The 26,918-nt window shown below is 39.4% G+C and overlaps 1 protein-coding gene across 1 annotated transcript; it reads right to left on the reverse strand.

Moving 5' to 3' along the window:
- Positions 1 to 1,854: 1,854 nt before the first annotated feature.
- On the reverse strand, positions 1,855 to 6,444 carry LOC129766735 (uncharacterized). Its single transcript, XM_055767334.1, has one exon. It carries the CDS (start codon positions 6,442 to 6,444, stop codon positions 1,855 to 1,857), a length of 4,590 nt encoding a protein of 1,529 aa, XP_055623309.1.
- Positions 6,445 to 26,918: the final 20,474 nt, after the last annotated feature.

Here is a 26,918-nt window from a genome sequence, read left to right on the forward strand (position 1 = left end):
AAGATCGATTCATCCATGCAACTGCTCTGCTCTGCAAGAAACATCGGGCTGCTGTTCTATTAATAACCCAACAATGATCAATATCAACTGTCTCCGCTGTCCGGTCTGCTGAACACTGGAAGAACAGATAGAATACCCTTACACCTAGATGGCTACTACTGTGTAATTTACCATAATGTAATGGAACAGAAAACCTAACGCCTAAATGGCTACTACTACTATGTAATTTGCAATTTATGGAAAAATAAACATATGTACATGTACACGATTAAAAATCGGCTCTGTTACAGCTAAAATCCTAATGAACCTAATAAATAAACAAAATAAATAAAAAAACACCCAAAATATTCTCTAGACATAATTCAAATGGCAGAACAACGTTTGCCGGGTCAGCTAGTGTTACGGGGGTTTCGGAGGTTCTATTCAGCACGCGTTTTTAGCAATGTATAGCGAGCTCAAAGCTGTATTTATTAAGTGAAACAATAATTAAACAACAACTTTACATTATTAGGTTTTACCTACATTTGATCTCCTCGTTTCAAATTCAAAAGCACGACAGGATGATTCAATTATTTAACAATTTGGGAATTCAACTTTATTTCGGGTTCTATCTCTACTCCTTTTTTGTGATTAGCAAAGAATGTGTGGTACGAGAGAAGTTTTCAGAATGACAGTGATGACAGCTAGAAAGTGGTTGGGCGTCAGAGCTTCTTGGGTTTCTAATTCGAGAGAGACGAACGTCAGGGGCCGCGAATTCACTATCCCTTCGGCCTCGATCATCAGGGTGAGGAGTGTCTCGTCGTCTGGGTTCCTGTTTGAGTTTAGTGTAGCGAAGGCAACCTTGACCGATCTAACAAGCCGCTCCCACGATCCCCCCAATGTGCGGGGCAGACGGTGGGTTGAAGACCCACTTAGTAACCGCATTAGTGAAGGTTGATGACAGGTGCTGATTCATATCTGCGACTTGCTGCTGGAGTTCACGGCTTGCTCCAATGAAGTTCGTGCCGTTGTCGCTCCTTATCTCCAAGGGTGATCCACGACGCACCAGGAATCGACGGATAGCCATCTTACACGACTCCGTGGACAGGGAATACACGACCTCTAGGTGAACAGCTCTGATGGTGAGGCATGTAAAGAGTGCCACCCATCGTTTGGCAAACGATCGTCCAACTTTTACGATGATGGGGCCGAAATAATCAAGCCCGACGAAGGTGAATGGTCAAATATAGGGACTGAGCCTTGCCTCCGGGAGCGGACCTTCACGTGGACACGATGGTTTAGCTTTCGTAATTCTACACTGCATACAACGCTTCACCAAACTCCGCACGAGTGCACGAAGACAGGGCACGTAGAATCGCTGGCGAACTTCATTTGTGACCGTTTCGTGGTTTGCATGAAGGTAACGTCGGTGGAACCAGTCGAGTATCAGGTCTGTTATGCGGTGTTTCTTCGGAAGGATCACAGGGTATTTGGTGTCATACGGCACGAAGATTGCCCCGACGATGCGCGTATCGATTCGAAGCACTCCGAATTTGTCGATGAATGGAGATAACTTGAAGATTCGGCTGGTTCGCGCCAGTCTTAACCGGTGTCCGTTCTTCACTTTTGTCAGCACCTCTACTTCTTCATGAAACACGGAGCGCTGAGCTAGTCGCCAGAGAGCATTCTCGGTCCGAGCAAGTTCCTCGTTGCTGAAATGCGAAGTCGTTCGCGGTTCCTTCCGCCGTACTCGACGGCAGTTATCGACGAAGCGAAAGAGGTAGGCGATCGTGTGCTGAAACCTCTCATACTTGGAGAATCGGCTCGAATTGATGACTCCTTCCTGCGAATCTGTCACGTGAACGAGACAAGGTCTCAGTTCCTCTTCGGTGAGATCAGCTTGTTTGCTTGTTTAGGCCACATCTCCTCCGAACGTTTCAGGAATTCCGGCCCTCTGAACCAGCGACCGTCGGGCTTCAAGTTAGGTTTACTTCTCCACTTTGTACCGTCGTCTGCACTGTTGAGCCCCGATGGTACGTATCTCCACTCCTCGGGATTGGATTTCGCCAGGATCTCACCAATTCTACAGGCAACAAACTGCCTATACCGGCGGTGGTCGGAATGGATCCAGGAAAGGACGGTCTTCGAATCCGTCCAGAATATTCTTCGCTTTATCTGGAGGCTGTGGCTGCTGCACAACGTCTTCATCAGCCTGCAGCCGATCAGTGCTGCTTGAAGCTCCAGCCTCGGGATGGACAGCGCTTTCAGTGGAGCCACCTTTGCCTTTGCGGATACGAGGGCACTGTGGTATTCACCGTTGATTGAGGCTCGAAGATAGGCAACACATGCATAGGCTGTTTCACTTCCATCTACGAAGATGTGTAGCTGCAGATCATCAATGTCGTCTGACGATATACCTGGGAAATAAGCACGTGGAACTTGAACATCTCCAAGTTCGTTGAACATCCCGGCCCACACACGCCAGCGGTTCAGGATAGGACCCTCCACAATATCGTCCCACCCTGCCTTCGTTCGCCATATGTCCTGGATGATTACCCTTCCGTGGATTAAGAAGTGAGAGAGAAGGCCTAACGGGTCGAACAACGACATCACGCAACGCAGGATATTTCGCTTCGTGGGAGTGATCGCTTCCACGTTGACATCGCTGGAGAACAGGAACATGTCGTTCTTTGCATTCCACTGCATTCCCAATACTCGCTCCATTTCGTTTCCGGTCCCTCCGACGATCTTTGCTGGAGTGCGATCAGCTTCCCCGACCCATTCGAGGACCGCGGACGAGTTGGACAACCAGTTTCGGATGTCAAATCCACCTTGTCGATGGACCAGTTTCACCTCTTCGACTACCTGGCAAGCTTCTTCTTCGCTGTCGAAGCTCTGCAAATAATCGTCGACATAGTGGCGGCGTTGGGTCGCTTCTGCTGCTTTCGGGTACTGCTCTGCGTGCTCAGCTGCATTCAGATTCTTCACGAATTGCGCCGAGCATGGTGAGCACGTCGACCCGAAAGTTGCCACATCGATGATGAAGGTTTTAAGTTGCTGCTCCGACTCTCCAAACCAGACAAACAGTTGACTGTAACGGTCCTCTTGTCGCATTTTTAGTTGGTGGAACATTTCCCTTATATCGCCTACGATGGCAATTCTTCGTTCCCGAAAGCCACATAGAACTTCCAGGAGTGGTACTACTAGATCCGGCCCCTTTAGCAGCATGCTATTGAGGGAGACTCCGTCCACCGTAGCTGCTGCATCCCACACTATACGGATCTTACTCGGCTTCTTCGGATTACGGACAATACCCACCGGAAGATACCACATCCAGCGTGGGTCTGCTGAACATAGTTCGGCCTCCGTTGCTTCGTGGATATAGCCTTTCCTTTGATACTCCATTATCTGCTGGTCGACATTTTCCATCACCTCGGGACTCTTCTTCAGTTGCCGTCCCAAGCACTGGAGCCGCCGTACTGCCATAGCGTAGCTTGCAGGAAACTCGACGTTATCGTATCGCCATAGCAGCCCAGTCTCGAACCCTCCTTCAGTCAGTTTCGTCGTTGCATTTAGTATGGCCCTGGCCCGCTTATCGTCCTCAGACTCGGGACTTGAGTCCGCAGATACGCCCGTGTTCTCCACCGTGAAGTGCTGCTTTACTAGCTCGTGCAGGTCGCTCTCCAAGTCACAGCCGCAGATGTGGAGATTGTAGCTGGGGTACGCAGTTCCCTTTGGTATCGCCCCGTAGATGGCCCAGCCGAGTCTTGTCTTAGCAGCAATCGGCTCACCCAGTTCACCCTCTCTTATTTGCTGCGTAGCGGTAAGGTTGGTGTGCTTTGCACCAATCAAAATACCTGGTGCTTCCGATTCGAAGTCCTGTATTGGCAACTTCTTCAAATGTCTGTAGCGTTCAGCGAGTTCCTTGTAGCGCAGCGTCTGCTTCGGTAGCGCAAGAGATTCGACGGTCCTAACGTCATCAAGTACGTAGCGCTTCTTCGCTCCAGTTCCCGCAATCTCGATTTCCACTTGCATGGAATCTTCTTCGTCGCGGGTAATGTTTCCCGTCCACGTTAGACAAAGGCGCTTCTTTGGTCCTATAGCCTGCAGCGAATAAGCGAGACTCCTGTCCATGAGCATAACCGACAACCCTTCATCGATGAACGCCAGTGTATTGATGGTCCGTTCCTTGTTGAAGAGCTTAACCGGTAGAATCCGGAACAAGGTTGAGTTTGCAGTACGATGAGCGTTAACGCCTTCGTTCTGATTTTCCGGTGGCGTTGAATTAGCTTGTTGTGGCGTTTGCCTTGACGTTGGTGTAGAACTTGTCGCACTACCGTGCAAAAGTGGATGATGCTTCATTTGGCAACCCTGTACATCACAGCGAGCTTGAGAACGACATGGTTTCCTTCCGTGCTTCCCGAGACATGTTCGACACAGGAAATTGGTGTGGACGACTTTCCAGCGATCCTCCCGGTTCATCTTCTTGAAGGTTTCACATTCCCTGACTTTGTGATCCGGTTTCCCACAGGTTAAGCAGATAACGGACGCGACAGCTTTCGATGACTCCGATCTTGGTTTCGGCGATTCCGTCGAACTTGTCGGAGAGAGATGCGCATTAACGAAACTTTTCACCTTCTCCTCTTTCTTCAGCTTCGTCCCCTTGATATCCACGTTTAGAGACACCTCTGCCGCTGCCGATACCAGGTTCGAAATGTACCTGCCGAATACGCGCAAGTCAACCACCAGGAACTGACGTTTGAATGTGACCCACTCCAGCTTCAGATGTGCCGGCAGCTTGTCCACTAGCTCCTGCAGAAGCACTGGGTTTGACAGATGTGCAACTTGCGCTGCAGCCTCCAGATGGTCGCAGAAATTCTGTACTGCCATTCCGAAGGCAATAAGTGACTGCAGGTTCTCCGCTTTCGGTGCAGGAACATCCCGAATCTTCGAAAGCAGCGCGTAGATTATCTGCTCCGGTCGCCCGTACAGAAGCTGCAACGTCTGGATCACCTGCGGTACCGATGCGGGGAGCAGGAGTCGGCTGCGAACTGCTTCCAGTGCTGCACCTTTCAGGCACCGCTGAAGGCGGCCTAGGTTCTCCACATCACTATATCCACAGGCCTCTGTGGATGTGTTGAAGGCACTAAAAAACATAGGCCACTCCTCCGGATTTCCACTGAATACTGGGAGTTCTTTCGACATAACATGTCTCGCCGCCATTTGACGAGATGTGGGTGTATTTATTTCACCATTCATTCCCGGCATTTGCTGGTTCAATAAAGGCACTTGATAGTTTGGAAGAGGCACTTGCGAGACGTTTGGATTCATTGCTGGTAGCGAATAATTAACAGGGTACACCTGTGAGTATTGTTGGGGTACACTTGATGAGAGTAAGGGGTGTACGAAGGATTGATTTACATTCATTGGATTCCCTACCAGGTTTATTGGACCTACGCTACTATTCGTGTATTGAGGATATGAAGCTTGACCTACTGACACTATATTTCCTACGCTATTCGTTACCTGGTACGGTTGGCTTACGTTTCTACCCACCAGCGGGTAGCTTCCACATGGTATCACTGAGCTGATAGCTGTTGGTAAACATTGCGTAGGAATGGTGTAGCCGAGCGTCGGGTTGGCCCAGTTGGTTTTCGTCGTTGGCGTCGAAGAATCCAGCTGAAGTGGTCCTCTTCCGGACTGAAACTCGTGAAGGAAGCCCGAAGCTTGACACAGTTCGTGAGACGGATGATCATAATTCGTTCGCGTCGAACATACACCAGCGGACGTTGGTAGTTGATTGGTGGTGGCGGAAGTGGAGGTGGTGGAGGTGAATGACGGAATGGTTGAACTCGGTTGGACGAACTTGTTTCCCTTGGCAAAAGAGAATTGTGGAGCATTTTCGGAGTTAGTCGTAGAAATTGTTGTCGTGCTAGCTGAAGCAATATTTAGCTGATTCGTGCACGCAGTGACCTGATTTAGACGACTCATCCACTCTGTATTGCGGCCAACGTTTGCCGCTGCTCCACTGGTAGTTCCAAAGGGTCCGGTTGATCCAACGCCACCGTCAGAAGAACCATTCAGTATGTCGAACTGAATTTTCAACGCCTCCTTCTCCAGTTCCAACTTCTTCCGTTCAAGCTGCTGTGCGAAATCCAGCTCCAATTCCTTCAGCAGATGTGCCTTCTGATCCGCCAGCAGCTTCAAGTTTAGACGGGCCCGTTCGTCGATCGGGTTACTTCCTCCTGCTACATCTCCGTTAGGTCTTGCTACCGGTGTCAATGTGGTTTCACGGTGGCGCGTACCGCAGCAATCTTGGCACTTCCAATGCTCTTCCTTCCTTTGCTCGTCGTATCCCGCACAGCTGTAGTGGATCCACTTCTCACACTGGTCGCACATGACCATGTCTTCGACGTTGTTTGCCTGCTCGCACAACGGGCAGTTGAAGAGGTCACTTTCCGGCATCCTGTGGCACTTATTCCCACTCGATAACCTCAAATCTTTGAGTTTTGTTACGGGGGTTTCGGAGGTTCTATTCAGCACGCGTTTTTAGCAATGTATAGCGAGCTCAAAGCTGTATTTATTAAGAGAAACAATAATTAAACAACAACTTTACATTATTAGGTTTTACCTACATTTGATCTCCTCGTTTTAAATTCAAAAGCACGACAGGATGATTCAATTATTTAACAATTTGGGAATTCAACTTTATTTCGGGTTCTATCTCTACTCCTTTTTTGTGATTAGCAAAGAATGTGTGGTACGAGAGAAGTTTTCAGAATGACAGTGATGACAGCTAGCTGTCAACGATTGTCTGGGTGCGTCATGGAGTGGCACCGTCCGGATGCGCAGGTTCAGATCAAATCATCAGTGGCGTAGTTTGCTTCCCCCCAACAGCTAGTCTTATATATTATTCAACCATGTATCAGTTTACACTTTTTCTAAAATTCACAAAAACAAAATATCTTGTTTATCATTCATTATTTTACATGCTATGTAAAACACATTTTAATGTGTTTATTCAAAATTACTTACATCTTCATAACCTTCAACATTCATTCGATGGTGAGTTCTATTTCGTGGTGGATGGTGGTCATAAACCCAATGAATTTTGAAGGACATAATGTTCCTAAAACATTTGTTTTTGGCAACCTCTGAATTCAATTTTACATTTTTTTTTCTATCATTTGGTGAGGTTCATAAATGTAATACGGGATAAATTCCAATCAGTAATCAGTAATTTCTTTTTCGTACAAGTTCGAAAAGGATGATTCGAATGTAATTCCGTAGTCTCATCGTTCTCATTTAATTTTTCTAGTGAAGGAAACTGTTTTTTATCAGTAGATGCCATCTCCATCGTAGATGTTCCATAAATCAGTTCGTAGTGTGCAGCCTTCTTTCAGATTACATATTCACCGAATTGGTTCATGCGTACAACAAAATGATTGTTCAACCAACTAAAGGGATACTTTCAGTTGCTCATTTCAAACTCTCCGTCCGTCCGAAACCGCCCGTCAAATCTATTTAGATTCCATACATTTGTCCTTACCCACGGAAAGCCCGTGAATTCGAATGAAAAAAAAACCCGCGCAAGTCGTGAGAACGTAATCCATTCCTCTAATTGTTTCCAAATGAGATGACAAATTTGAAATCGATACACCGATCCTGATTAGCATAGAGATTACAAACAAGCACGTTTCACTCCTCCGGAACCATTCATTGTCTCACCGTAGATCAGTCTCGTTGAATATTCAGGAATCGTTTATGGTCCTGATAGACGCACTGATGTTTTTCTATAGTCATCGTCATCCCTTCAGGTAGACATCGTTCACTTTGATAAATCCTCAGTTTTGGACCCTTTTCGTTTTCTCACGCTTCCCGAGTGTTTTCACACGTGACATGCGGAAGTTGTTCAAAGCTCCGTTGTGTGTCGTCTTTGGGCCGAGAAAGGGTTTGCTGGCATTACTTTCTCACACACGACACGACAACAAAACACAGCACAACCAATGCCTGCTGAAGGGGTCTTCTCTGTCGCCCCACGGTTCGCCTCCTCGGAACGGAACCTCCTTACAGATGCAAATCCGTTATTTCTTTGCAACGGAAGTTGATCATCGATCGAGCTCGCCGAGGAGGAAATTTAAATGAGAAAAGAATGAATCAACACAATTTCACTCTTCTCTATTAGTGGCGTTCGAAGCGTCGAGTTTTTGCCACATCATCTGATGTTTTGTTCTGTTCCTTTGGTTGGCACAATGCGCAGAAAAAAGGATGCGTGCCAGGTTGTAATTTGCACACAATTCAAGAGTTCAAAAGAAATGGGTTGTCGCTTTTTTGATGTGTTAATTTTCGCCACATAATGCGCTTTTTTCTGGTTGTCGGAATCGGAGGGTTTACACTTTCTCTTGAGTGAAGTCTGAATGTAATAATCATTGGACAAAAAGCTTTTGAGTCGTCGAAAGTGTTTGCGAATCAGGTTGATTAATACAGTCAAGTCAGGGAACCCTTCAGTGAAAGTGGAACTAGAGTTAATGATTTTTATCTTTGTGCTTGTTTGGATTGCCGAAGTAAAAAAGAATGAAGCAGTTATTTGTATAAAAAAAAAGTTCATATTTGAAAAAAGGCTGCAAACATGTTGGCCTGACAACATAGGAACTAAAAAAAATGCATCGGAAGTGATACAACAGTTTCAGTGAGTCGACTGACAGCAGCTAAAGTGCTTTCAATTTGTGTACTCCAAAATTCACTACTCTTCGGAGGCACATTAAAAATGAAAATTCCATTTTGTTCGCACTCCTCCCGGAAAGGAAAAATAAAACACGCAAAACTCCAAAATCTAATATATTCCATCCATCCGTTATCTGGTTTATGCAAATAAAGCATCGCTTCTGTTGGATTCGCGCGCGCCAGAAGCGGAAATCCATCCGAACGAAAATCAGCGAAATGGCTGCCACGTAAGGATTTTTCCATGGCAGGAAAATCCTTCAATGCCGCACCACAACCACCAATGCCATTCGCCATTCGGGACGACTGACAACCCGGGGACAGTACGAACGAATGAACGAATGAGCGCCGGGAGAAAAAAGTGGGAGGGAGAGCAGTCAGTCCAATCTAATAAATAATATCTGATTTAAATTTTTATCAAGTCAATTTGGCGCGAGTGCGCGGATCTTCCGCGGAAAAATAAACCAAACGAAAAAGGCGAAATGTGACTATTCGGGGGGAACGAGAAGTTCAATTTCGCTTACCATCTCCGGCACATCCTGGGTATTGATTTTTACTCTCGTTTCCCTCCTGTAGCCGTGTTTCGTTACTATCCCACTGCTCAGAGCCAGGATCAGGATAATTGCCAAAGCGTGCCAATTGTCATTCGTCGTTGCACAAAAAAAGGTAGGGAATAGAAGGACCCTATCCCTCATTTGCAACAACCGAAGAATCCCTTTCTGCCATTGATTGCGAACTAATTCACTAATCGATTATCGATTATCGCCAATTGACATCGGGCTTTGTGTCGTTTCCATGTTTACCTCCGTTGTTGTATTGTTGCATTGCAAAAGTGTCATTTCAAGTGGTTTGTTGCTCGTTGCAGTTCGGAGGGTGAAAGTTGATCTCTTTGAGTATTATTTTGATCGGATTGTGAGGCAGTTTCGCGGACGGAAAAATGGGGGTACAATCTCTTTTTTGCTCTTAATTTCTCATGTGTTTGGCAAACAAAATGACGCAAATGCTTTTCTGGTGGATATCATGTTCGTCCATAAAAGTTCTATAACATGGCGTTCGACCGAATTCATGCTCGCCATAAGCGCCATAAGTATCAATATTCCATGCAAATCGGAAGAGGATTATTTTTAGTTCATAGCAAAACTCAATAATGTCCGCAGATCGAAAAAATTGTGTTTGCGTGAAACTTCTGACATTTTGAATTGGACATTGTGGACAGTAGAGTGCCAATAAAAATGGCCATCTCTAATTTTCAAAGCGAACTTGATTAAATATGTTGATTCTCACGAAAAACTACCCTATGCAAAATCAGCTCAATCGGACTTCATTTACTTGCGTCGCACAGCCGTCAAATTTTTTTTTCTGATGCCAAATGAGGGGCTTAGAATGAAAGGGCTGTAAGTGATTTGATCGATTTCTCTACATCGACTCTCTCTTTTGGTCATAACTTAGCTGCAAATACATTCCGTACTGTATTTGGCAATGTGGAAGATAGGTTGGAACCTCATCTATCGGACTCTATAGAAAACTTAAATTGGAACGTTTCTGCAGTTGAGTTATTAACTAAAGAAAAAGTTGCTGAAGAGAAATCGATCAAGTCACTTACACCCCTTGCATTCTAAGCCCCTCAAATGTCTTCAAATTGCATGAAACGTCGAGATCTAGTGTCATCTCGAATTTTTTTTTTGTCAAAAATCGACACTGGGACTTTTCGGAATACGAGGCAAAATGTATGGTTTAGGGTGCCAATGAAAATCGTCATATCCATGTTTCATACGGGACCTCCTGCAAAATGTTGATTTGCACGATAAAATACCCTATGCGAAATATCAGCTCATTCGAACTTCATTTATTATTTAGTGTTGCAGACGTAAAAATTTGGGTTTTTTGAAAACCGAAAAATCTCCGGGAATCGGGGTTTAAAAAAAAATTGATGCCAAATGTCTTAAAATTGCAATTGCGAGATTTACAGTTATCTCAAGAATTTTTTTTTTGTCAAAAATCGACTTTTCAGACAGAAAAACCACCAAGTGCCAAAAAAAATATTTTTTTTCTGACAAATTTTTTTTTTCGAGATAACAGAAAATCTCGACGAGTAATGCAATTTTAAGACATTTGGCACCAACAAACCCCGGTTTTCGGTGATCTGTCGTTTTTCAAAAAAACTCAAATTTTTACGTCTGTGACACTAATAAAATTTCATTCGGCTATTAGGCATTAGGCATTAGGCTAAGAATGAGCTAATATTTTGCAAAGGGTATATTATTGTGCAAATCAACATTTCGCAGCAAGTTCTGAATAAAAAATCGAGATAATAATTTTTATTGGCCAAACCATACGTTTCGTTTCGTATTCCGAATAAAAACTCCAAAAAAAAAGTCCCTGAAAAATTTTCGAGATGACACTAGATCTCGACGTTTCATGCAATTTTAAGACATTTGGCATCAACATTTTTTGTCAAAAACCACGATTTCCTTTTTTCCCTCCTGGTTTTTCGATTGTCAAAAAACTCAAACTTCTACCGCTTTGCGCCACTCTCCCTTGAGTCCGATTGAGCTAATATTTGGCATAGGGTTTTTTTTCGAGGTGATGAACATTTTTTATGAGGTAACTTAGTGTAATTAGAGATGACCATTTTCATTGGCATTGTCAATGTGGGAGGGCCCTACAGACAAACAGGTCAAGCCAAATGATTACGAACGATTATAACTCGATCATTTCATGATTCATCACAAAGTTGTTCGCATAAATCGATTGAAAATATTTCTACGTATCTATCACAATAAACATTTTATTTTGAAATGAACAATTTTGATTGAACAATTTTAATGTGTCAATAATTATCTATACGCGCTATATTTAACGTTTTGATTGATTAAATTTGTGCTTCTCAATTTGTAACGAAAAAAAGAAGCGACTGAAGTAGCAACAAAATGCAATTCGGAGACTAATATTGAAAGATTTCAAGTTTCCGTTATTGAATAAAAGAAGAGGAAGAATAAAATTTTAATACATCAATACCACTGTGAAAACAATCGTAGCTATCCACCGTGCATATTATTTTTCCAAGGGAAATAAGAAAACTAACTCAGCATATGTGCATATTTAAGCATATTTGAGAGGAACTGTATTTCACACGATAAAGTTGTACTTTCATAACACCCAAAAGTTTTTTTTTGACAACGATTTTGACTGATGAAGTTTCATACGAACGGATATCTTAATGTGAACAGTTTTTTGATTTTTTTTTGTTTTTATTATTTTCAATCTATGACCTGACGATTTCTTAATGGATTATATTGTTTAGACAATTTAGAAAAAAAAATTCTCTATGTAATATTTTTTGTTTTTCAATTTGTATTCGTCTCTATTATGTATATGGTATATGACCTTGGTGATGATGGACTTTGTTTATTTTTTTGTCGTTTTTATTTTCTATTAGTTAAAAAAAACATATAAAATTGGTTTACAAAATGTCGAGCCTCGCGCGTTGCACAGATATAAAGGATATAAAATTGAAGTTTATGGGTGCCGATCTAGGATTATATGGTTTATGGGTGCCAATTGTCCTTGGATCGCATCGGCTCTGTGGCAGACACTACTGGGTATCGTAAATCATCATAGTAGAGAATAAATTGAAGCTAAATTGAAAACGTTTCTAGGATTGCAACATTGTAGCAACTTTTTACGATCGAATCATTGTAATCGAATCTCCTTCTCATCTGCTTGATCAGCCCCTCGCGCTATAATTTTTCTAATAAAAAAATCAGTACCAATCTGTACTATAGGATAAAAATCTGTAATCTGTGCCGTACATAATCTACACCGAGAAAATCGAAAAAGTACCTTTCCAGATAAATTTGTCCATGTGGCAACACTGTTCTCCGGCAATGTCATTACCCACTCATCTTGTTTAGTATGAAACGTTACGTTGATAGTCTGTCTTTCCAATCGTTTTATCCAATCCATGTATGGAAAAAAGCTTTTTTCTATCTTTTAATATAATCGGTTTAGCGCTTTTTTCCCAAGTTGTATTAGGGTGACCATGAGCGGTTTTGAGCGGGTGACCATAAGCGGTTTTTTTTGCTCTATCTTTTATATTTCAAATTCTACCTCAAAGCCTTCTTCGTACGACTTTTAGAGCTTATCAAGACCAACATTTTGCGGTGCAGAACTTGTCAATATAATAATCCTACTCAAAATGATTGATGGGTTTCACCCAAAAACCCATGCTTTCAATTTAAATTTACTCAAACACAAAAAAATAACATAGTTTTGAAAATCACACATTATGTAGAATAAACTATTTCCTTTCAAATGCCGCCAATAAACTTTGTTTATGTTTGTTCCAGAAAGAATGACAAACAATCGCAGAGAACGTATTTTTTGGCAAGAAATATCTATAACTTTGAGTAAAGTTCAGATATTGACATGTTCTGAATCGCGAAATGTTTGTACCAGTATGTTCTAAAAGTCTTTCGAAGACAGTTTGTATGTAGAATTTGAAATATGCAAGTTAGAGCAAAAAAAAAGGTTTTTTTAATGGTGACCCCAACGCAAATTAGGAAAATGTGCCATATCGGTTTTTTCAAGAGATAGAAAAAAAATTGTTCCACAAAGATGTATTAAATAACTGGAACTACAACATTGTCGAACTATTTTTACCTCTATCTATAGAGATATAAAAGTTAGATTTTTTATTCCATCGAAAATGTTGGTCATCCTCTTTTTGGCAACATTAAAATGAGCATTCTATCATATGTAACAACTTTGTCGAAGACAGTTTTTGTCTAGAGAATAACTGTCTAGCTCTAAATGCTAATTTCCACCTAAATGCATCTCCTGGACTATTGTGCAATGGTTGCGGAACAAATATAGAATCACCTGTGGCTACAGTGTGTGTCTGATAGTAGAGATGCATACTGAGTTTACTACATCTATTGGCAATAAGGACAGAAATTTCGATATATGGCTAGCTTGAGTATTGTTCTTGCAAAAAAGAGTATGAATCACGGGTCAACTATCTTCCGCTGCTTCCATAGAACCTCGCTAAACATTCGTGACTTTTGGGGACCTGTTTGTTCGAAAGATTTTTTTTTTAAGTTCGGTGCATTTGAAAGTTACATCTAGGATCATAAAAAATGAATGGATTTTAATGATCCTTTCTACTTTGAAAGAGCTTGTGATCTGTAAATATTCGTGAATTTTTGCATTGTTCCCTGATTAAAAGTGGCGTCAAAATGCAGCACCTTTGAAACTGAAAATGAAACTCGATTTTCTTTTTTTTTATTTGAATCGTTATTTTTACAGGCTTAGTTACATAAGTTTAAAGGAGCCGAACTTCTTACTGTATTGTTACTAGTATATATACATTTTCCCTTAATTCTGCAAATTCTTCTTCTGCAAAAGGTACTGCATAATTTAATTTGTAGATTATTTGGTGACGTAGATTAATTTTTCGGGAATGGAGTTTTTGGAAGTGTTGGAGTTATAACTCAGCTGAGAGATACTGAAAAACAACTTATTTATTCAGTGCAGTGTTGCCTCATTGTCATCTGTACTGGAAGGATAAAAGATCTTTCTCATCTGTACTCTTTCTATAAAAAATCTGTACCGAAATTTTTACCGTTTAAATGTTTGTTGCATGGAAAAATCTGTTTTATTAGCATAAAATACATTACTTATGCCTCGATTTGATCATCTGTTTTATGATACTAAACTTAGACTAAACGTTAGTTGCTAAATGTTTCGAGCTTCCCCGCGGATTAGATAACGCTCATCGTGTCGTTGCTAAGTCGACTTAGAGGCTTAGTTTTGTTATTGTTGTATTCAGATAGAGTTCGTAATCTGTAATTTGTACCGTATAGAATCTGCACCGGAACATCGAGAAAGTCCTTTATCTTTCCAGATAAATATGTACATGTGGCAACACTGTTCTCCGGTTATGTCATTATCCACTAATTTTTTTTTGTATGAAACGTTGCGCTGATAGTCTGTCTATCCAATCTCTCTATTCAATCCAGAGTTACCCACATATGTAAACTATCTTATTCTTCTTGTGTTCAAGAAAGAGTTTGAAAAACTATTGTGTTCATTTTACGTCTTTCGTTTTTTTTTCACTTAAAACATGTCAACTCGATACCAGAATGTAAGAATATTTCTTGTGCTGATAATGATCCGCAATAGAATTCGCCTGGATGACTGATTTAAAACAATCCAGAGCTTTCATGTCACCAAATATTCCACTGGCCTAAACTCTACACTGTTTTGCTCAATCTTGGAGTAGTTTGGCTACAGTTGCGACAACAGAACCCAAGATTCAAGTCCGTCCAGCAGCATCTACGCATTTAGCTGTCAACAGCGTAATAATAATTATTAAAAAAAGGAAAATACATCCTCCAACATACCTTAAGCAGTAATCAAAATACCCAAACAATTCACTTTATTCCTAACATCCGAAAAAAAAAATCACGAAAATTCAGGGTTTCCTCCTTAAGAATCCGTTTCTTGTGTTTTCAATCGTCGTTTGGATCTCGTCGATTTCAATTTCAACGTTCCTCTAAACGGGTTAGTTTATATTATGGAGATAGTCTTGCCCTAGGTAGTGCTGCCTGAATCAAAACGGCTGTCAAAAAAGATCCAATTGAAATGTCAAAAAAGATCCAATGATCAGGAGTGTTAATTTTCTTATGATAATAAACACTATGAAAAAGGTATTGTTATCAAATGCAAAAATAATTAAACTTATGAAATGAACGAACTACATTTTTCCGCCAATTTTTTAATTGACCATTGCATCTCTGAAAGAGCATCTTATATTGCAAGGTATCAGAACCTGATAGAATATAAACAACTTACGAATAACGCTTAGTTCACTCACTCCAAGAATTTGATGTGGGATCAAAATTCAACATTGGCGAATATCGAAACGTACGTACATAGCAAAAGTGAAATGTTTTGGAGACTTTTTTTTCTAACATCGGTGAAAACAGCTTCGCTAGTGAAGCTGACCAAATGAAATCCGCTTAATTATGATCCGCCAGTCCTGGTGATGAATATAATGGTAAAGCAATCTGCGCTTCGTGTTGATGATGGACGTAATCTTCTGAGTCAACTTCCGGCTTAATTGTGGAGAAGGCATTACGGTTTTTCACGAGGTTTCTTTTCCGGTTGAAATGTAACGATGTATTTCTATCAAAATAAACCTGAAAATGTGTATGAAAGGTTTGCTAGACTTTTGGTTTTAATAATTGAAACATCGTACTTACTCCACAGATACGGGAACCCTTATTCGGAACTAGTTTGTCGTCTCCGCAAAAATCGACCTAGCACGTCTGTTAATACGTTTCCGACGGTATACGATAAAAGCTAACGCGAACATTTTCACTCGTATTCGGACAGCCTTTCACTGAGCAACGCATTTTTAATGTCCACATTCCCTGATATAATATTTCTCCGAACGAAATAAAAACAAACGAAGTCACAGTCACGTAAATGGTTACTCCTGTGATTTGAAAACATTCGATAAAAAGTGGAACGAAGAGTTGCCAGATGATTTAAAAAAATGCTGTAAAAATGTGTGAAAATCTGTTAAAATTGTGGAAATGTCTGTAAAAGTGTGCGGATCTGTAGAAATGTCTTTTAACGTTAATTTTCATTGATATTTTGTACATCGCGATGCACGTAAGATTGTCTTTTGTATATTATTGTATATTTTGTATATATACTGCCATTCCATGCCAAACCGATAAAGTGGTTTTCAGATTTTGATGAAAAGTGGGAGTTTTGTTCTTTATCACAATTAGATCCGTATTTTTTTTAATTTTTTCGTTAGGGTGACCATTTCCATTTTAGGGTGGTTCGAAAAAAAAAATTTTCCCCACTTTTTCCCAAAACTAACTGTTTTCAAAAATTCATAGCTTCAGAACCACTGAACCGGTTCAGATAATTGACATATCTAAATGAAGCCAATGAGGTAGCTTTACATTAAAAAATATTGAACTTGCAAAAAAATGGATTTTATTTTCCTAATTATCGATTGTATATGTTTTTTTTATTGTATTCAATAAAAGAAAATATATATATATATATATATATATATATATATATATATATATATATATATATATATATATATATATATATATATATATATATATATATATATATATATATATATATACATATATATATATATATATATATATATATATATATATATATATATATATATATATATATATATATACTAGCTGACCCGGCGAACTTCGTCCCTTCGTTATTATTTTGATATGAATTCTTTAAAACGACTTTATAGACTTTTTCTTATCATAACATTGTTCTATGAGCAGAATACAACAAATACAACAAAATTAAGATGTCTCAAAAGGGACCTTTTCGTCATCAGATTTTGCGGTTAGCAACACATAGATGGATAGAAGATATATGAATGTGTTGTTTTGCCTGAAAATCCATTTCCACTTTCGAACAAAGATCAACTTCGCTAGCGCAAATATCGAATGGCCTAACAACGCTCATCATGATGTAATTTTCGGTCAATTCAATTTTCTAAATTTTCCGACATTCCTTCAGAGTTTTCCGAAAAATTTCCGATTTGCTCTCCACTATATTGATCTATGGGAAGAGACAAATACAACAAAATAAAGAAAGCTAAAATACGGTCATCCCTTCTTCGGGTTTTCCGCTTACGAACAGATTTGGTTTTCCATTTTTATTTATATAGATGGATATAGGCTAACCAGTCTTCCGAAAAACACTTACACATGTCCACGCGATGTGAAAATTTGTTTTTGTTTGAATTCGAACATGATTCTCGCTAGTGTTGAGTGTCTATCCCCAACACGAACAATGATACACAAACATAGACATGTGATGTTTTTAATTCAAGAACATCATGTACATACATATCACCCGATGTCGCAGTATTCATTGCTTTCGTTTCGTTTCTTTTCATACACGGAAAGAAATTATTCATCCCAAAACATTTCTTCGTAGAATACTTTTTCACAGAAACGAACTTGAAATTTAGTTCGCATTTCAAAAATTTGCATGAACTAAGAGGCTATAAGTTCATGCACCAAAATATATATTTTTATTAAGGCTCATATGGCATCAGCCTAAAGGGGCCGGGAGTTCAATATTTTGACTATGTTTGCTTACAACTATGTTAGTAAAATGTAACCGATTACTCGCGGTTGGCTCGAGGTGATTATTACAAGTGTTCTCATAATTGGGATATTGCAGTCTTCAGTGCTCTGTACGTGTGCCCGACATGGGATACTTCCTATTGGGATGCAGCTGACCGTTAATTAGCAACGACCCCCTAGTCTGCACCCCATATCTAGCGTGGTGCGTCTTTTTCGACTCGAGGAATCCAGGATAGAATGATCACTAGCCGGCGCAATCATCAGCTCGTGTAGAGTTGTCATGAGCGGAACAACCTTTGGCTCTTGTTGAATCATCAGTGGACTGCACAACCTTCGGCCCGTGTATCTGTAAAGAGTGTGTGTGTATGTATTGCCGCGATTAAGTAAAAGTTTATAGATCGTTCATGCACATTTTGCAAGTCTGATCAAATAATCCTTGGTTTCGTTCAAAGAAAACATTCTCTGAATAGAAAGAAGGTTTCTATTTTTTTTTGCGTTCATGTTGGCAATTAAAGTCTGGGGAGCCGACTGCATAGCGGGCGACGTCGTACAAATGCTGACCAAAAAAATAAATACCCAAAAATTAGTTTTAGATGCAACCTTCAGGGGCACACAGCAAAACTAGCAGAGAAATTTCAGCGGCTAAAACACACCATTAATTTCTCGATGTTATCACAAACAGAATGAAGGAATAAACTAAAAGCTACACTTGCACTGCACTACATATGCTATGTGTGCATGCGATCGCATCATCCTTTCTTCTCCTCTTCTCCGCTCGTTTTATAGCTCGGGTCGCGATCGTCACGAACAAGCAGTATTGGCCATTTGTATTCAAAGATCCAGCCAAAATTGTTGCTCCCGTGGTCGAGTGGTTAGTGTCACGCCTAACATGTCACTACTGAATAATTCAATTTTAGTACTTGTTCAAATAGCTAATAATAGCGAATGTTACATGAATTCAATATATAAATTGATTCGTGCACTAAATAATGATATCAAATGTGAAAAACTCTAATATCAATCGATGTTCATTTTGTTCAGAACAGAAAAAGAGGTTTATTTCATTTGCCCAATATTTTTGATGAAGCACCCATTGTCATGAAAGGAAAGCATTTTTTCCATGTCAACATACCAACACACCACGCGTTGAGTGGTGGTGGTGTGGTGTCCGATTCGCTTCTTCTACTCTACGCACTGCCGGTGCTTGGGGTGAAAATGCAAGAGAAACTGTACACCATGTTCGAACATCATGTGAAACATTGGGATTAAACATCGTATGTCCAAACATACCACGAATACAAAAATGTCACATTTTCTAACATAGGTACGAAAAAATCATGTTTGTACTCAAACACAAAACTGTGAACAGCAGCGTGGACATGTTTATTCCGGACGCAGTGTTTTTTGTGAAACATGGAAGACTGAGGCTAACAATGCGAGGTTGAAGGGTTGCTCATGAACTGGGATGAAACGATCTCCGTCATCGCTTGGATGTAATCAATCTTAATATTACTCAAAGATGTTCAGGCAGGGCTTTGAGTATCAACTCATTCAAAGAGATTCAAAGAGGGGTCAAAAGAGACAAAAGAGACAAGAGTGAACGTAACCACTGTGGTAACGCCGGACGGCAAAGTGTTAATGCATGACTCAAAAGATAAGTCTAACGTCATGTGTATTGATATAAACTAAATATGAAAACTTTTTATGTATTAAAACTATGGAAAAATATCATACGGTGAGAAAAATATCTTTGATGAGATGAATAGAGCCTCTCATTTTTCATAAACTGTGGAATATTGTTATATCCAAAAAGTCTGCAACAAAAAAAAAGTATTTTACAGATATGTCTGTGAATTTACAAACATATCTGTAAATCTGGCATCTCTGGTGGTCTGAGAATTTATTGCAAGAAATCGCTTGAAAAAATGCATGAATTTGCTTGAAAATGAAGTGAATTCAGTCCGCACCATTTAGGTCTAGCCTATAAATTTGAAAAAAAGTCAAATATTTTTTTCTCCATATTTCTGAATATATATTCAGGAATGCGCAAAGAAAATTATCGTTATTCAGTAATATACATTTTTCAAGCAGGCGTTTACGATGTCTCAAGTTCCACTGAACTAATTCATTTCAATTTCGATATAAACTCATCTGTAGGGGAGGTGGGGGTAAAACAGACATGTTAAGAAGAACTTCAATCATACCATTGGAAACTCATGCCAAAACTTTGATGCAGTTTCTTGCAATTCAATATACTGGTTTTTTCTACCTACTTGGCCAAATATTTTACAAATGTGTTCAATGTGTTTTACTGAAATTAGAATAGACCGAAAAGTACAACATTTTTTCGATGCTAGTAATATGGACATATAGTGGGGGTAATATGGACAGGTTTGTAATGTATGAAGCGTAGAGGTTTATCGATCGCGAGAGGAATAATTTTGTTCAACCAAGGTCTAAACTAATCACGAATGTCCGTTAAATGATGAAAAAATCGGATTAATCCACCTAGAAGTGATATCGTGCATTCCAGCAGTATAAACGGACAGACCCTCAACTATTTTGCTTTTGGTTCCAGTCAGCTTCTAAACAGTACACATTTGGCGATTGGATTTCCATTTATAGGCGCAGGGCATTCCTTAGGAATAGATCAAACAGAGTTTTCACAGTCCATCTCACTCCCGCTGGCAACTGTTCGTTTTACCCCGCCAGTACAATTATTTCAATAATTTAAATTTTCCACTCAAAAATGAATTTCCTTTTCCGTACATACCAAATATCGCTTCTCTGTTAACACACAAACCGAAATATAACCATCAGCGAATTGAATTTGGATATTAAACCACTCAAAATGCTTAATACCGAAGCAGCTAAAATTACATCCACACGCGGAATCATGTTTGATTTTCGGTTTTTGTTACCCTTTTCCACTTTTGATCAGTATTCATTGCCATAGGGTGGCTTAAATATTGTAGAATAACATGTAGAAGGTGTACTCATTAACAGAAATCTGAAATTCAAAATGAAACTATACAAATCAACTACCTGTCCATATGACCCCCACTGTCCGTATTACCCGCGGTTCCCCTACATCTCTCTGTCGCATGAGCCAAAAAAATCAATTGGTTAATTTTAATTTTTTTTTAAAATTGGAATCGCCATAAAAAGTTCTAAAACTTTTTTTTTTCAAACTGTCACCATTTTGTCTAAGAACATTTTATTGGCTTGTTCAAGGCTCATATCATAGAGGCATTTTTACTATATGAGAATATAGAGGAAGGGTGGTAAAGACGGATACCTCAAGGGGGTATTCTAGTGTAGAGACACGAATTTCGAATGTTTTTTTCGAATTCTGTAAAAATAAAACAAAGATTATTTCAACTATTCATTATATAACTATTTGTTCATCTATCTTTTAACAATCAAACAAAAATTGGTCGAAGAAAAAATATTCATAACTAGTACAGCTAAGAGCTGATGAAGTGAGAAGGTTAAAAAAAAGTTGTGCCATGGCGTACATGACTCCAGCCCTTCTGGTTATCTGAAACAAAAAAATCGAACAGATTCTGAATCAGTAAAGATGCCGCTATCGCTTGAACCTCGGGCAAGTCAAAAACATCTTCGTAGAAAAAATGACGGCCGTTTGAAAAACAAAATGAGGTTTAAAACATTTTTTTACGTTTTTCGATTTTTTAAAAATGGTTTTAAAACTATATTTCTTTTAGAGGTTCATGCGATAGAGGGATGCCTGCAGTTTGTATCCATATAAGCATGACATGGATCGGTTCAGTAGAACTTGAGATATCGTGTACGCCAGTTTGAAAAAACTAGTTTCGAGAAAAACGCGTTTGAAGTTCATTGTTATGGCCGTACCAGGTTAGATTCTGCATCACTAAAAATGTCTCTAGTTCGGTAAATAATAGGATTTTCGATAAGTCCTTTCTAGGGTACATTCTTGAATGCCTAAACTACAGAAATATGAAGGAAAAAAAATGATTTTTTTTCAAATTCCTAGACTAGAATACTCCCTTAAGGGGCAGAAATAGGATTGAGTCGGGGAAGACGGACGCCTGGGGTGGGAAAGATGGACACTAACTGAAAATTCAAATTTGTGTGCTCAATAAGCTTTGGAGGTCTTCAAATAACATGACATAACATAATGATCGAACAAAAAGGCTTGACTAAAATCACCTAGAATGGCTTGAAATTTTTCTCATTTTTCATGTCTGAAATACCTTCCGGCATTTGAAAACCGCTTTGCTGATTCACTCATGATATGTGGTTGCACTTGCGTAGTTAGTCGGCATGTGTTTAAAAATGAAGGAAGATATAATCATATTGTTATCAAAACAACATGTTTGCCTTTTGTCGGTGAAGTGTCTGTCTCACACGACTTGATTAGTATTTTTTTTTCATCAATGTTTCTGTAGTAAAAATGAGAAAACTTCACCGCTGATTCTATAAACTGGAAGAAAAGTGGTGGAAAAACTCCTTACCTAGAGAATCGCAATTCTTTTTAAATAAGTTATCATTACGGAAAAGATAGAATTTGAACGTAATGGAAGCCACTTTTTACGACAGATGAGTGTTCCCTTCAGAATAAGGCTCTCATAACCGTGCCTTATGGTTTGATCTTAATGACAACAAGCACATACATTTGATGGCAATCGTAATTTCATTTAGGGATGCGTACCTCGAAGCACGCTGTAACCGTCGATCAAATGGCATTTTTGTTGAAAAATATCTCATACCTTCGGACTTTAGTAGCCCATTTCATCATTTTCATTACGCATCCATCACTGCGAGACGATAAAATACCTAGAATGCCTATCGGTTGCTTCACCCAGCGGTGTAAAATTTTATTTTCAAAAGCAACGGCTCCGTACATACAAACAAACAACATCCACAGTGTCTCTTTTCCGCATTAGCCCCGAAAGCTTGATAACAAACAGATTCCGGTATTTCACGAAATAAATAAAATATCCAGCGCCTTTCTTCTCTCCTGCCCACTGAACTGGCCCACAGTGAGTGCGTAAGCAGCATTCCTGGGGGGTGGGGCGGATGGCTGACAGAGGACGAAAATAATAAATTTTCGTCCAAATTAGATAAAACGACATTTTTTTCCTCCATCGCCCCTTAGTCGTTTACATATTTCTCGGGCTCTGCGAGGTTCGATGATGAAACGCACGATTTGACGCTGGGAAAAAAGTGTCCCGTTTTTACCCTCAACTGCCACCGCTCCGCCGCAAGGATAATGGTTGTTCCCTGTTTCATGAGGTTATTTCACTTTTTTTTTTCTCGCTTGCTTCCTTCTCGCTCTTCTCGTTGGGCTTCTGCTTCATGTGGGTGGAGGTGCTAAAGGTGGTTGAGTCATGGCTCAGGCGGAATACTTGATCGTGTCTGATGGATATTAAAATAATAATTTATGTTTACGTTCATGTTGGTTTCCGCGGGTTTTACTGGCGTTGTTTGGAGATCCTATCGGATTTCAACGAGCGATTTGTTTTCTGCCCGGCTGTGGGAATTGAAACTACTTTGGGAAGTTTTCCGAAAGCACGTTTCACGTTTCCGCGATGGGCACGTTTCTTCCCGATGATTAATTGCTAGAGCACGTGAACAATTAAAGCTGGATTAGTGGCACAACATGTTCGAGGAAAGTGAAATTGAAAGAATTTGCATACTTTCGGAAGTTTGGAGCCGAATCCAAAACAGAACTGTGGTGCATTATTGTTCGCCCCGCAATTGGGTTTGTTTTTCGTTTGCTGATCTGAGAAAAAAAAATACAAGGGCAAAATAATTATCCTGTCAGCGGCAGACAGATTCCCCCAAGCAAATGAGAGAAGAAAAAACTTCCTTCGCTTTACTATAGAGGCCCTTTCCACGAACAGAGAGACGAACGCAAAAAAAAACAAAATCTTCGCTCATTTACCTAAATGCATCATTCATCATTTTCCCTTTTTCGGTGCGTTACCAAACCGACGAACGCAAAATTTACACGCTATCCTCAGAAAAAAGTGGGAAATTAAATTAGGCGACATTTTTCATCCCCCTTTCTAGCCCCCGGTTGGGATGTTGCTTCTGGGACAGAGACTTTTCATGTCCGGACCAGACATCCAGAAGACATCATCCACAAATGCATCATCATTATCGTCAGCATCGGTCGTTTCTGGCCATCACTGGTAATGAGAACAAAACCAACAGCAAACGATAGAGAGAGAAAAAAAAAGAATATGATAATGTCAGGCATGACGGAAAGCTTGAGATAATTGTTTGTCGGAGGGATTAAAAGATGCTTACGGTTTACCGTTGGGCTTGACACTTCATTAATTTCGGTGAAATAAACAAACCGGGACGGGAGCTGATGAAAGCAAACCCAAACCGATGCAGGATTGTGTAGATTTGAAGATTTCTACCAATGCATCTGTATTCCAATGGAGCTAAACTTGACTTCACAAGAAAATGTGATCAGATGCTTTGTTAAAATTTTGAAATAATAGTTGAAAATAAGTTTTTCTAGTTTTAAAATTTATTTGATTTTCTATGTAGCTTATTTTCAGTTTAATGTTCTTCGTGAGTTTCCTAGAAAAATATATTTCACTTCTGGAGTGCGACCCTATGAGATCCTCAAAATATTCGTTTACAACTTCGATTACATCATAATTTGACCTGAAATCATGTTGAAGAAGTTACTATCAAAGAACTATATTTTTGGGAATGATTGAAAGTTAAAAGAAAGTTAAGTCCAATACGTAAACAGAGCTATCGCAATCCCCTTAATAGTAAAGGCCATAAATTAAATAAATAGTAGTAGTTTCTAATCTATTGCACAATCTTTTCTTGATGAATTTACAAGATTTTTGCACCAATATACACTCGACAAAAAAATTAGAGGAACAGAACGCGAAGTCACAAATTTTAAGTGATTTTTGGCATACTGTAACTTCGTGAAAAATGAACGTATATCGATGGGATGCACATCATTTTGAAGCTACAACTTTCAGGTATCAGAATATTTTTCGTAAATATTTTTATCTTGGTGTGTGTAGGTGTAATGGGCAACAATATCGGGAAGAAATGAAAAATCAATTTTTCTTTGTTTTTTCAAGAATATTCTGGACTAACACAATTTTTTGCCAACCAACTCAATAGCATATCTATATAACCTAATCAATCAGTTTTTTTTTTGGTTGCGAGAACGTTCCTTTAGGACCTACCCACACCGAGATATTTCAGTTTGAATGAAAAATTACCGCTTCGTCTTTAAAGATGAATAATTCAATAAACAACCATCGCACCGCAAAGGCAATTTTGAAAACTCCAATAAATGCTGCACAAGGATATTTTGTTACTTTGACTTACTTTGACTAAAACAAAATTATTTAAATTTTTTACATTGATTTCATAAAAGGGCCAAAAACTGGATTTTCATAGTGCTTTACAAAATCGACTGTAGTTCTGCAAATATCGCTGTAAGTTCTAATGTTTCCAGGCAAATTTTTAGCCAGTGTATTCGCTATACATCTGTGAACGTTTCATATTGATACGTTCAGCTCTTTTTTCTAGACGATTTTTCATAGTTTGGAATAAATTAGAGGAGCATTTAATCGCAAATCGTACCAGAATTATAGAATCATACGCGACTCTCCGAATGAACAATTCGTAACTTTCGTCTTTATGAGTTTGTGGGTAAAGAGTGCGTGCTTGTGTGGAAATGCGTATGAATCTGTGTGAGTACTCACTCATCACTCCTCACAATATTTGTACCTACAAACTCATGAAAACGAATGTTACGAATCGTTTGTTCTGAGTGTCGCGCAGGATTTTGTACTTCTGATACGATTGCGATTAAATGCTCCTCTAATTTACTCCAAATTTTGAAAAATCGGCTAGAAAAAAACGGTTGAGCGTATCAATATAAAACGTTCACAGCCTCCCATCGATATACTCTGATTTTTCACGAAGATACAGCATGTCAAAAATCACTTAAAATTTCCAACTTTGCACTCTGTTCATCTAATTTTTTGTCGAGTGTATTTGTTTGCGACGGACCTTTCAATGTTCTCCATTTGGGTTCACTTTTTCATTTGTGGATAATTTTACGAAGGATCGGGCAGGGTAACCACGAAAAAAGTGCTTCCAAACCTAATATCAGCAGCACTATGGAAAACATTGTATAGACTACCAAATAAGACATTGAAGTATTTTTAATTCTTATATGGTTCATAATACACTCGACAGAAAAAATTGAGCAATTATTGAGCATATTGTATATTTTCAATATTATGCTTATTGATTTCTGTCTGTCTGTCTGATTCTTATGGACTCGGAAACTACTGAACCGATCGACATAAAAATATATAGGGGTTTTTGGGGCCGGGGAAGGTTTTCGTGATAGTTTGAGACCCCTCCCCCTCTCTAAGGGGGGGGGGGCTGCCATACAAATGAAACACAAATTTCTGCATTACTCGAGAATTAATCAAGCAAATGAAACCAAATTTGGCATGTGAAGGTTTTAGGCTGCAATAAATGTTTCTATGATGGTTAGACTCTTAACCCCTCTCTCTAAGGGAAAAATCTTGAACGAGAATTGTGTCTGAAAATAATCTGATATTATAATGATTAGTTTTGTTAGAAATACTAGGAATTTTATAGTAAAAAGTAAATTCAACGGGGTCGAATAGAAGATCAATCAATGAACAGTTCTGTGATGGGACCCATGAACTTGCTCATAGTAAGAAAACGTGAATGTTTTTTTTTTTTTTATAAATTCGTTTATTTTTACAGGCTCAGTTGCATAAGTTTAAAGGAGCCGAAATCTTAAATATATTTTTAAAACTATATATATGAACAATTTTCTTAAATCTATGGTTAGTAATGTGGGAAACCGATTACTCGCGGTGAACTCGAGATTAGAAGGGTGACATATTTTTCTCAGGAAAAGGATGGGGTATAAGGAAATTATTACAATGTTGATAATCACACACACTCAATTCTTAAATCTATTCGTACATCTATTGTGAATTTACATTTCATTCTCCTGTTTATAGCAAGCGG

Source organism: Toxorhynchites rutilus, chromosome 2, assembly GCF_029784135.1.
Source record: "Toxorhynchites rutilus septentrionalis strain SRP chromosome 2, ASM2978413v1, whole genome shotgun sequence".
In the NCBI taxonomy this organism is placed as follows: domain Eukaryota; kingdom Metazoa; phylum Arthropoda; class Insecta; order Diptera; family Culicidae; genus Toxorhynchites; species Toxorhynchites rutilus.